Source organism: Drosophila melanogaster, chromosome 3L (genome assembly GCF_000001215.4).
Source record: "Drosophila melanogaster chromosome 3L".
Taxonomy (NCBI): Eukaryota; Metazoa; Arthropoda; class Insecta; order Diptera; family Drosophilidae; genus Drosophila; species Drosophila melanogaster.
In genome coordinates, this window is record NT_037436.4 from 20,766,869 (window position 1) to 20,778,677 (window position 11,809).

The 11,809-nt window shown below is 43.9% G+C and overlaps 5 protein-coding genes across 12 annotated transcripts; 2 read left to right on the plus strand and 3 right to left on the minus strand.

The window, feature by feature from the left end:
• Window positions 1-1,338: 1,338 nt before the first annotated feature.
• On the minus strand, window positions 1,339-2,632 carry CG4074 (uncharacterized protein). 2 transcript variants are annotated; one of them, NM_001300202.2, is made up of 3 exons: window positions 2,549-2,632; window positions 1,725-2,493; window positions 1,339-1,660 (listed from the first exon to the last, which is right to left on the minus strand). In NM_001300202.2, exons 1-3 carry the CDS (start codon window positions 2,606-2,608, stop codon window positions 1,539-1,541), a joined length of 951 nt encoding a protein of 316 aa, NP_001287131.2. In that variant the 5' UTR covers window positions 2,609-2,632; the 3' UTR covers window positions 1,339-1,538. The 2 variants fall into 2 exon arrangements, with proteins under 2 accessions (NP_001287131.2, NP_649249.2); NM_140992.4 differs by having other exon boundaries at window positions 1,474-1,660.
• An 85-nt stretch (window positions 2,633-2,717) lies between these two features.
• On the plus strand, window positions 2,718-3,270 carry CG4186 (uncharacterized protein). 2 transcript variants are annotated; one of them, NM_001300203.1, is made up of 3 exons: window positions 2,718-2,817; window positions 2,871-2,969; window positions 3,026-3,270. In NM_001300203.1, the coding sequence occupies exons 1-3, from the start codon at window positions 2,773-2,775 to the stop codon at window positions 3,137-3,139; spliced, it is 258 nt and encodes an 85-aa protein (NP_001287132.1). In that variant the 5' UTR covers window positions 2,718-2,772; the 3' UTR covers window positions 3,140-3,270. The 2 variants fall into 2 exon arrangements, with proteins under 2 accessions (NP_001287132.1, NP_652281.1); NM_144024.1 differs by having other exon boundaries at window positions 3,026-3,212.
• A 4-nt stretch (window positions 3,271-3,274) lies between these two features.
• CG4042 (uncharacterized protein) lies at window positions 3,275-4,639 on the minus strand. Of its 2 annotated transcripts, NM_001275192.1 has the most exons (2): window positions 4,566-4,639; window positions 3,275-4,190 (listed from the first exon to the last, which is right to left on the minus strand). In NM_001275192.1, the coding sequence occupies exon 2, from the start codon at window positions 4,187-4,189 to the stop codon at window positions 3,335-3,337; it is 855 nt and encodes a 284-aa protein (NP_001262121.1). In that variant the 5' UTR covers window position 4,190; window positions 4,566-4,639; the 3' UTR covers window positions 3,275-3,334. The 2 variants fall into 2 exon arrangements, with proteins under 2 accessions (NP_001262121.1, NP_649250.2); NM_140993.4 differs by lacking the exon at window positions 4,566-4,639 and having other exon boundaries at window positions 3,275-4,225.
• A 20-nt stretch (window positions 4,640-4,659) lies between these two features.
• On the plus strand, window positions 4,660-10,063 carry Pitslre. 5 transcript variants are annotated; one of them, NM_168869.3, is made up of 4 exons: window positions 4,660-4,740; window positions 4,800-4,996; window positions 6,926-9,185; window positions 9,306-10,063. In NM_168869.3, exons 2-4 carry the CDS (start codon window positions 4,932-4,934, stop codon window positions 9,837-9,839), a joined length of 2,859 nt encoding a protein of 952 aa, NP_730563.1. In that variant the 5' UTR covers window positions 4,660-4,740; window positions 4,800-4,931; the 3' UTR covers window positions 9,840-10,063. The 5 variants fall into 5 exon arrangements, with proteins under 5 accessions (NP_730563.1, NP_001246852.1, NP_001246851.1 ...); NM_001259923.2 differs by adding an exon at window positions 5,737-6,095 and having other exon boundaries at window positions 4,660-4,996; window positions 9,306-9,969; NM_001259922.2 differs by having other exon boundaries at window positions 5,737-9,185; window positions 9,306-9,969.
• Pex16 (Peroxin 16) lies at window positions 9,898-11,396 on the minus strand. Its single transcript, NM_140995.4, has 2 exons — window positions 11,175-11,396; window positions 9,898-11,114 (listed from the first exon to the last, which is right to left on the minus strand). Exons 1-2 carry the CDS (start codon window positions 11,284-11,286, stop codon window positions 10,201-10,203), a joined length of 1,026 nt encoding a protein of 341 aa, NP_649252.1. The 5' UTR covers window positions 11,287-11,396; the 3' UTR covers window positions 9,898-10,200.
• Between the last annotated feature and the right edge of the window lie 413 nt (window positions 11,397-11,809).

The following is an 11,809-nucleotide window of genomic DNA, read 5'->3' on the forward strand; positions in this document are numbered from 1 at the left end:
AAGATAATAACGAAGGCGGAACAGGATACGGAAACCAGGTGAGCGGAGCGGCAAAAATGAAGCGCAGCTGAATGGTGTACCAGAATGCCAAAGGAAATCAATTCCCCCTCCTCGCATCAATCACACATGGAGTCTGATTGAAAGCAAATCGCAGGTAAACAATGGATATAATGGTGATGGGGAGTGCGTAATCGATATCCTTGTTCGCTACTCCTTCGAGCATTTGATTAAAATTTGTCGAGTTACCCAGTGTCGAATCAATCAATTTCAAAGACAACAAAATTAACGTTCGACATTTAATATATTTCACTTGAGCTCTTTGACGTTTCTAATAACATCACATAAAACAAGAAAGGAAATATCTTTTGTAACTGGTGTACACCGAATAGGAATATTTTTTTATCATAAAACAACGAAACTATGGTTTTATATGCAATATTTGCACTTCATTTTTCGGCCTTCCCTAGATGAAGATGTATTTTTAGTATACTCGTCCAATTTGTTCGTCTTAAATTCGAAATTTTATATTGTCAAAAAACTTGTGTACACCAAATTGGAACAATGATCAAAAACAGCGAAGCTTCATTTCCGGTTATTCCTATGACAGATACATGATATAGCGGCCCGATTTTAAACGTTCTCACTTAAATACTACAATCAATAAAAAAAATATAATTCTCGAAAATTTTAATGCAGACAGCCTTAAAACGATGATACCTGTTTACGTAGAAACGTTCGGATGGACAGACAGACATAACTATATGGACTCCACTGTTTTTATGGGTTAATAATATAACTATAGACTATAGGAAATGTGAATGAAATCAATATACCTGCTAGCGTATTTTATTTATTTCCAAATGCAGTTATAAGAGTTGATGTTGCAGTTGCCTTCCAAAGTTTAACGTTTTTTTATAATTATACTGTTTTTGAAAATATGTGTTCAAAACCTGTTTTTTGATTTCAAACATTTTAGTTTTAAGTAAAGATCTAACAATTTTTATCATTAATACAACAAGTGTATGTGTTTGGTGGATTTCGCACTTACCGACAAATTTAATGTTTGTACACTTTCGTTTCACGACCACAGCACCGCCGAATTTTTGAATGAGTACCTCAAATTAAAAAACCAATTTCACTTTATGACACTTATCAAACGCTTTACGCAACATAAAGCAGCCGGACACTAAATAATTCTCGTCCAGAGTGCAAAATAAATCGCATGCGAAATAGTCTATACTGCAATTCACCTGGAATCGCAGAAGCATCCTGGAAACTGGCCAACAATCAGCTGATTCTGAGGGCGGGAAATTTAAGTGACGAGTTCATAAGGATATTAATTTATTATATTGTTGTAAATGTATTCTTTTCTTTACTTGGCAAAACAAATACATTAGTTATTTTCGGGAAGATTCTTATGCCAATCAATTTATAATTACTACATTTTTGAGATAAATGTATTTTTTTCTTATTACACTTTCGAGGTTGTTTAACTTTTATGTTCATAAAATAGCTGCCATATTGGAAAGTTTATTTGTTTAGCGTCCTGCAGTTGTTACTTTGCTGGGAAGAGGACCTGTCGAACGTTTAAGGACTATTTTGAAGTTCTCACTAACCGTGTAGTCCTCTTTAAATACAACAATCAGATTAAGTTCAAACTCTGAAAGGAAGAAATTGAATGTATAATGCCACGCGTAATAATAAATAACCAATACAATGCTCACCGATTTTGAAGTTCTTCGTGAGCAACGTAGGGCAGGTGAACAATCTGGGCAGGACCATATGGATGGGTAGTTCTAGCTTCGGCAGTACATTGCCGTCGGCTATTTGAATGGTCTGGATTTCGGTGGCATCCTTGGAGTACCCCTCGTCGCAACCGCAGGTTTCCACACGAACCAATTGCATCTCAATGGACTTAATGGCCGCCTCCGTGTGTTGCACCGTAATGCTGCCAGTAATCGGAGTTGTTACGCAGAATTCACTCCGGTCCAGGCGCCCAGTTATAAGGAATCTCGGCATGGAAAGTCTCTCCTTGGCGCTGGCATTCTTCTGCAGTGAGTCCGGACTCAAACTAAAAGGAACCACTTTCTTTGAATCCTCGCTTAGAGGCACCGGTTTGTATTGCACGCAGAACTGCTGGATTTTGGTCGTGGCTTTGCCAAGAAAATTCCTTTTTACAGTGCAAGTGAGTTGGTAATTCACGTTAATGAATACTCCGTGGTATGTTTCATATAGAATTCGCGGTTCCTTTTTGCACACCAAAGGCAGTTCGAAATGGAACTCCGAACGGCCGGCGCTCAGTTTTCCGGGCGCAGATAACTCCAGGCTATTCTGCAGCAGATTAATAGGTTTCACCGAGTTATAGAAAGCATCGAAAAGCCCAACGGTCTTAGCACTAAGTTGCAGATTAACGATTCCCTCCAGATACAATATAATTCCTTCGTGTTTTGTCTCCTGGGCGCACTGAAACTGCACGCAGCCCAACAGCATGTCCTGCGGAATATATATTTCGGTAAAATAAGACCTTAAGTAATCGTTAATTACTTACATTTTCATGGTAAACCTTATTCTCTCTCTTTAATTTTATATCGAAGAGCAGTGAACTCATTTTAATCAGCAAATGAAAACAAGTATAACAGCTGATGTATTCTACGGCGATCTGGCATCCCGGGCACCAGCTGTCCATCAAGTGGGCAGTCCCAAAACTTAGGAAACGAAAACAATCCCGTTTTTACATAAGTTTAATTTAAACATTTTCATTCAATAAAACAAATGCCTCGCAATCAAAACGCAGAGCAGGATAATCCCTGCCTAAAGGTTTGTTTGCTTTAAGAAATGTAATAAATAATTAATTATATCTTTACAAATAGGAACAGGAGCTTTCATTTAAATGCCTCAACAAAAACAACTTTGATCGCGACAAGTGCGAAATATATTTTGCCAATTATAACAATTGCAAGGAGTTCTGGGTGGGTTCTTCAATTAAAGTGATTGTTTTATGGACTACATTTTTATTTCCCAACAGAACAAAGTAAAAACCGAAAGGAGAGCCAAGGGAATAGCTCCTTATTTGCCGCCCTTAGAAGAACGCGATGGGATTAAAGCAGAATATATGAAAGGAAAACCCCAACAAAGCTGATAAATGTATCTTCCTATTTAATTATTTTGTGTATATAAATTAGCTATACATCAGGCACCAAAGCTTGCACAAGCATGCATTAGACCTCCTTGTTGTCTAAAAGGCTCCATCAAATCTGAAGATCTAGATATTTTTGTTATGAATAACATTTGTATTTAACTAAACTTAAAATGCACATAGTTCACTTATTTAGCCTTAGCTGTGAATAGCGTCGGCGCCAACAATTTTTAAAGCGGGCATGGCCTCCTCTAACATGACCGTGGACAATTCCAGTTCTAGGGTCTCCTTTGGATCATTCAAAATCAGTAATTTAAGTTTAGGAAAACGATACAGACAGGCCAATCCATTGCTGGTGATTTGAGTGCACGAGAGGTCGAGCACTTCCAGGTTAGGGAAGCCACCTCCCGAAATCCTATCCAGACACCAGTCATCAAAGCTTTTCACATTGTGAAAGGACAGGAACTTAAGGGAGTCCAGGCAGCGCAGGTTCTCCAGCCCCTCGTAGTAAAGTTCCATGTTATCACACCTCAAGGCCTCCACTTTATAGCGAGGATCAAACTTATTAGGCAGTTTGAACTCGCCATCTTTGGAGGCCCGGCGCCAGTGGGTATCGTTGATGAACTTGACGGCCCCGCCGCGGTACAGTATGAAATGCGCCGCAGCCAATTCGGCGCCCAGAATCTTGTGCCTTTCCGGGACAAACTGCTGCATGTGCCGCTCAATACGCTCCTCCCGGTTCTCCCACCACTGTCGAATGTTCCGCGGACTTAGATCGATGGGCTTCTGCATCATCACGATGAAGTCTGAGGTTTGCTCCGCATTGGAGAACAGCTTCAGTTTGCTGTTCCAATCCTCCGGCCGGTCGCCAATCGGAGTGCGCCACTTAAGTTTCTGCTTATCCGCTGCCAATTCCGAGCGGATTCTCTTCACCGTCGCACTGACCTCCTCCTCTACCTCGCCCGGCTGCGCCTGATTTGTGGGCACAGTGGATGCCGTTCGCAGGCCGCATCGCCTTAAGGAGGGAAATCTACGCGACACGCGCTGCAACATCCTTCGAGTGGGATATCAATATATAAATTTTAGTGGGTAAATGTACTAGAGATGCGCATGTTATGTGAACTGCGGCGTGACTCACGACGCGATCTATAGTCTAGGATTGTAATTTAATAAATTATCTGCTTGCTCAAACTGAAAGCTAAGTGCAATATTATGTAGTAGAACATATATTTCGACAGAAATGCAGTAAATGCTTGTTTTGTTTATTTGCGTTAGGCATGTATATAAAATTAAAAAAAAAAAAAAAAAAAAGTATACATAAAAATACAATATTTTAGCCCATATTTTATCACAAAAATTACGATTTAACAGTCAGATCTGTAGATATTTTTACAAATTACTTGATACATTTAAATTGTGTCCTACTCACGAGATGCGCGCATGGAATCTTAGCAGCTGATGCATCAGCTGCTAGCACTGAATTTCACGACGAGTTGGCAACACAAAGCCGATGCGACGCCATCTTGCTTTAGCACGCTGAATTTCACATTTCCACCACAAGAAAAAAGAAGAGAAGAAAGAAACGCAGACGACCTTTTGCTGAAGTGCGTGAGATACCACCGAAAAAACGAACCAAATCAATTAAATGCTGATTAACCGCCAGCCAAACGATTGAAAACAACGGTAGCCAGGCGAACGCCGCAGAAACCTGCCAACAATTACGTGAACCAACGCAAGGGCACCCGTGCAATTGGCATTTTAATTGGCGACTTTAGCTGCGAACGGCGCGCCGAAAATGGTCAATTCGTCTGGCAGCGAGGATGGCCAGTTGCGGAGCCCCAACGATGTGCACTATCACAGGTGTGTATTATCCCTGGGGATAAATGCGATTGGAAAATTGTTGCTGCATACATACATAAAGAGGCGTACATATACACATGCTGGTGCTGGTGGCGCGGCGGGAATTCCGCTAGAACTCTAGCCAGATTTTTTGTGGCATCCCACCGTTGACATATCCCGCCCATTCATACAGCTGTGGTCATGATAGTAGTGGTTACGGGTATTTTAAAAGAATACCATAAATTATTTTTTGATCAATAATTGGATCGACACAGCTCGATTGTGTTTGAAACTAATAATAGTGCATTTTAGCTTTTTTTCCGTTTTTAAATGACGAAATGAATAATTTAATTACTTTCAATAAACCATTAAAGGTTAGGATATTAATTTAAAAAATTGCAAATGTGTATGCATTGACTTCATTGGCAAATCCAACTATTATTTTGACCACACGTGTACCCATAACTGTTGCATGTGTGTATGCAGAAAGTGGACAATTTTCCACCAACCATCTTTATAAGTTGACTATAACGAATAGTACATGCTAATTCTTGATACGAAATTTGCGTTTGTACAAAGAACATTCGCCCCCAATATATACATGTATATCACCCCAACATCCCTTTCGCGCTTGTTTGCTCTCCTTGAAAATGATAACCAAAATACCAAATCAAAAGAAAACAAAACCAATTTTTGACGATTAAAAACTTATTGATTTTATTGAATCGTTTAATTGACTTGAATTTTTTCGTTGCAAATAGGCCAAAAAGTGTGTACTTGTCCCAAGACCGAGGCGCGCGATGGCCAACAACAAACCTAATAATAATCGTAATAAAAGTAAAAATAAAAACCAACCAAAAAAAAAAAATGAAAATAAAAACGAACGAAAAAGTGCAAGCTAGAGGCAAAATTCGAGTTTAAAACTGTGCACCTGCAGTGTCAATGGCAGACGGGACCGAATCTTCTCAAGCCAACCTACATTAATCTCGCTTGACCCGCCGCTGTCAAGTTATATGTGTTCCGAGAACCGAATACAGAAAACCCGAGATTCGCAATAGAGATCCGATAAGCTCCGAACCGATGGATCGATCGATTCGATCCCTCTCATATGCTGCTGGCGGTAAATTGTAATACTCTGTATTAATCTCAATTGAATGAAACACACACAATATTGTATTTATACTACTTTGCTAATGCCTCTTTCCAAGTCCTGTCTCAATGTCTTTCGTGTCTCTCTGTTTCTCAAAAGATAACTACTCCCATTCCCAGCAGGTTGCGCAGTCAGTCGTGTAAGTGTTTGCATTTTACAGCCCTTGGGAGCTTTGGCGCTCCGAGCTCCATGGAATAGTTACGGGATCCGGGATCAGGTAAGTACTCCATTTGATAGCACTCAATGGTGGGTCGATTTTTAGTTTTGTGTTTGTTTATATTCCTATTAAAACAATTTATAAAAGACTAAGCTTAGAAAATCTATTACCAGATTCACAGACATATGCGAACATTTGTTCTTAAACGACTCCGTGATTACTTGTCTCCATGGCTTCCAACCTTGTTTACTTGCCCTCAAATCGACCCACCAAATTTCACCCGTTGCTGCTCAAATATGGAACAAAAACGCCAATTATCTGAGCAACACCGAGTCGATTGCCTCAAATAAATCACTAATGATTCGCTTATGTACTGCACCAAAGTTTCTGTATCTAATCTCGAAAGAATTCCAGAGCTAGCGTGGACTCGAGCTTTTAATGTCTCCAAGGGCTAGAGTAAAATGTAATCCAAACACCGACTGCAGCAAAACACGCAACCTGCAACGAGCAACATGCAACACGGTCAGAGCAGCGCCTGTTCTACTGGGTCTTCAGCAGGCATCGGTCCAGAATCATCAGCAGATGGGACGGACACCACTTAAAGCATGACACCATAATTTTGGACTTTCTCTCTTACTTTTAGCCGAGGCGAGGAGGATGAGCACGAGGGCGACGCTGATGCCTTGTACATTCAACCACCGCAGGCCAGCCGAGAATCAGGATCCGGTCCCAGGCGCGAGAAGAAGAAACATTCCCGCGAGCGTCGACGCCACAAGGAGCGTGATGACGTAGGCGGTGCTGCACTAGCACTAGAACGGGATCATCGATATGACTATCGGAGCCGGGAGGAGCACTACCACCACCACCAACGCGAACGGAGCAGCAATGCGGCTGCAGCCTATGCGAAACACCACCTGGGCCATGCCTACCATTACCCTCAGCCGCCTCAACAGCAGCAACAGCCTCTACCGCCGGCGCCCAGCTATGCTGCCCACCATTATCATCATCACCAGCATTTAAGTGGAGCTCGAGCTGCTCCCCGCGAATACCATTCCTATCCATCGGGCTACCATTCGGGCAGTCGACACGGCGACTACCCAATGGAGGAGCCAACGCGACGCAGCAGTAAGTACGCGGAGAGCAAGGATGCTGAGAGCCTGGAACAGGATCTGCGATCGAGGTTGCTGAAAAAGCGCCATAACTACGTTAAGGATTATGAAACGGAGGAGAACTATGAGCATCGGGTCGAGAGAAGTGATCGCCGGGAGGGAGGACGCAAAGAGCGGGAGAGAACTGTGCGAAGTACCCACAAGCAAAACCGTCACGACCGAGTCATTGAGCTGCTGGACAGTCCTGAGCAGGAGCACCACCATCAGCACCAGCACAAATCGCATCGCAGCAAGTGGCGCGAGGAGGTTGAGGTTATCAGACGAAAGGTGCCCGAGGACTTGGAGCTGTTGGCTCGCAGGGAAAAACTTCTTGCCGCTGAACGGGAAAGCCGCCAGCGAAAACAGACGGCTCGTGAGGAACTGGAAGCTCGGCGGGAGTTGCTCCGCGAGCGAAACGAGCACAGTGATGCACTTAGTCCAACAACAGTGGCTGCAAGTGTAACCGCAGGTCTGAACATTCATGTGAAGAGGAAGTCCAAGCCGGATAACTATGAGAAGGAAATCAAACTCAAGAAGCGGCGGGAAGATGATATCGAGGTTATCCGAGATGATGACGATGAGGAAAGCGAGGAGAGCGACTCAAACGAGGAGGTTCCTGAGCAAGACAGCGAAGGAAGCGCAACAGAGTCTGGAAGCGAAGACAGCTATGCTAGCAAAAAGAAGAGCAAGATTAAATCCAAGTCTCAATTGGAAGACGATGACGAGGATTTACCCTTACCCGACAGTCCACTTAGCGTGGGTGAGCTATACAAGTCGCCCAAGCAACGTCAGCGATCTCGCTCTGTAAGCTCCAAGAGCAGCTCCCAGTCCAGTCGAAGCAGTCGGTCCAGATCCCGTTCTAGAAGTCAAAGCAGCCTAGAGGATGAGGTAGATCGTCAAGACGTGGGGGCAGATGCCTCACCCAGCAGCAGCACACGCAGCGAGGAACGTGGAATGACCCAAGAGCAGCCGGAAGAGAAGCCCGAGGAGAAACTCAAAGAGAAACAGAAGTCTCTGGAGGAGCAAATTCCGTGCGATGACAAGGGCATTCCCCTGCCCAACTATTATCCCGGTGTGCAGGGCTGCCGGTCTGTGGAGGAATTCCAGTGTCTAAACCGCATCGAAGAGGGAACCTATGGAGTGGTATATCGAGCCAAGGACAAAAGAACCAATGAGATTGTGGCTCTTAAGCGTCTGAAAATGGAGAAGGAAAAGGAGGGATTTCCGATAACATCACTCAGGGAGATCAACACTCTTCTCAAGGGTCAGCACCCGAATATTGTGACCGTTCGCGAGATCGTGGTCGGATCCAACATGGATAAGATATTTATTGTGATGGACTATGTAGAACACGACCTGAAATCCCTGATGGAAACGATGAAAAATCGTAAGCAGAGCTTTTTCCCCGGAGAAGTCAAATGTCTGACGCAGCAGCTTCTGCGGGCGGTGGCCCACCTCCATGACAATTGGATATTGCATCGTGACCTGAAGACCTCCAATCTCCTCTTGTCCCACAAGGGCATTCTCAAGGTGGGTGATTTCGGATTGGCAAGGGAGTATGGATCGCCGATCAAGAAGTATACCTCACTTGTTGTCACTCTCTGGTATCGTGCACCCGAGCTCCTTCTCTGCTCGCCGGTTTACTCCACGCCCATAGACGTCTGGTCGGTAGGCTGCATTTTCGCCGAATTCTTGCAGATGCTGCCGCTCTTTCCGGGAAAATCTGAAATCGATGAGCTTAACAGGATCTTTAAGGTAAGCTGTGGTTGAGCATTAAAGTTTAGTTATTAAAATAAGCTTGTTGAACAATTGTTAGTATTAACTTTGAAATTCATTTGCCGAGAATGCTTATTGACTTTTGATTTATTGTTCTAGGAATTGGGAACTCCGAACGAGAAGATCTGGCCAGGATACACCGAGCTCCCAGCCGTGAAGAACATGTTGTCGCAGAACTCTCAGTTTACCGAGTATCCCGTCTCGCAACTGCGCAAGCACTTCCAGGAGAAGACCTCTGAAATGGGCTTGTCGCTGCTGCAGGGTCTGCTGACGTACGATCCGAAACAAAGACTGAGCGCCGACGCGGCACTAAAGCACGGCTTCTTCAAGGAGCTGCCATTGCCCATCGATCCATCCATGTTTCCCACCTGGCCGGCCAAGAGCGAGTTGGGAGCCCGCAAGGCGCAAGCCTCTTCCCCCAAACCGCCATCCGGTGGCTCGCAGTTCAAGCAACTAGGCCGCGACGAGCCCATCATCGTGGGACCGGGAAACAAGCTCTCATCTGGGATTATCACTGGCAACAAGAAGAGCCACGGAGCTGGTGGATCGTCGGCTAGCACGGGATTTGTCCTGAACGCTGGAATAACGCAGCGCCAGTTGGCCATGGGACCGGGATTCAGTCTGAAGTTCTGATTCTGTGTGTTTTAGCCCATTACGATTACGATTAATTGTTATGTATAGTTAGCGATGTAAGTGGAAAATTTCGTTTAATTGTATGTGTATAAATATTGTTCCATATATAATTTAAAAAGCCATACAAAGCAATTGGGATGTATAATCATTTTTCACCTCAAGAGCGGCAATGCCATGTGGGTGGGTCAATTCAAGGAATATGAAAGTTGGCTATAAACATATCGAAAATTACTCCATCGTTTTATTGTGCAAACAACTTTTCAAGGACCAAAACTCAACCCACCCTCAACACTCCGAATGCGTCCACACCTGTAACTTTAAAACTTAGCCTAGGGGAATACTAACGCTCTACCTGAAATGCCTAAGTGGACCACAGATAGAAGTAAGTGCTTTGCCACGTGGGAATGTAATCTTTAAGGGGTTTGGCAACCACCTTAGCAATGGGCACACTTGTGGCCACAAAGTCGAGGATCCGCTCCAGTCTGGATTTGGTGAAGCTGTCATAGAACGGCGATCGGACCAGGAAGTACATGATGTTTATGCATCGCCTGCTCAGCTCCAGTTTTTGTTGCTTGGACATTAGGTCGCGATGCTGGCGGTAGAGGTGAATGCTATACAAATCAATGGATAATGCTACCATATATTGCTTCCAACTTCTCCGGCCGAACAGCCCCATGGCGACCAGGTGGATTAGTGGCTTCGATATATACAGGTATTCTGCTTGCAGGAGTTTCCTCGGAATTTGCGTCTTCGCCGCTTCATTGTTGTCTATATGAAGCTTGAAGTCGCGGTATTGCAGGGGAGGAGCACCCTCCACTTTACGAATCACACGGCCAGATCGCTTCAATTGGAAGGTAATGGAGTGCTGGGACTGCAATAAATCGTTCGTGGAGGAGGCCACACCATCCCCCGAATTCTTCCTCTGTTTGGCCCTTCGATTCAGTGCGGCGATGGGCGGTGAGGTGATTATATCCGAGGTTGAGTGTTTCAAGATAAAGAAACGGCCCGCTGCCTTGAAGGCCTGTATTAGCGCTATCACCAGCCACTTGCCGGATTGACCGAAAAGCCGACGGGCTGATATCTCGATGAAAACCTCGCTATATTCGAGCGTCGTCAACGTGACCTTTAGACGGTAGCAAAGTTTCGATTGCAGGTGGATCACCGAATTCTCCTCGGAATTGCGTGCCTTTTCGATGATCCGGTCGTTGTAGAACACCAGCATGTTTGACAGTGTATATACCAGCTCACTGACCACATTTGATGAGGAAATGCGACCTGGAAGCCGGCCAATGAGATGAGTCTGTAGGCTCTATGTAAGCAAGGAGTTCACTTTACCTGCTATAAAGTAGGATACCCACTTGGCTGTGGTCTCAAAATCCCCCACCACGTCGGGGTTTTTGCCCACCCACGCCTCGTACGCCTTCAGCATGCCCTTCAGAGTGTCCATTATATCCGGAAAATATTGTCTGTTCCTCCAAATAATAAAAATAATGAGGTGTTTCGGTCTACAGGTAATCAAATCGGTGCAGTTGTGGTGTTCTGGCGTTTTGAACAAGGCGTTAGTGCTTTCATGCAACACAAAATAGAAGGTGACGCAAAATGAATACATATATGAATGCAAGCACGGAGAGCGTTGATTAAACGCTTTGGATTAATAAAATTGGTACAAAAATAAATACCAAATACCAGTGTCACGAGCTTATCGCCATTACACTTTCAAATTTTACCACATTGGTGCTTACACGTCATAGAAAAAGAAACTAATAATTAAGGACCCACAATTTGTAAGAACCACATTTGGCATATCTGCCACCAACCTTTCATAGCCCCTTTTAATGTTCTTCAATGTAAAGATTTGCTTGTTTAGTCTCGGCATCTTAATTCAAGTTTCCTGATTCTTTATACTGCAGTATATTTTTATTGGGTATATTATGCATTTAAAATTTTAGCCCAGGTACTATGTTCTTTAT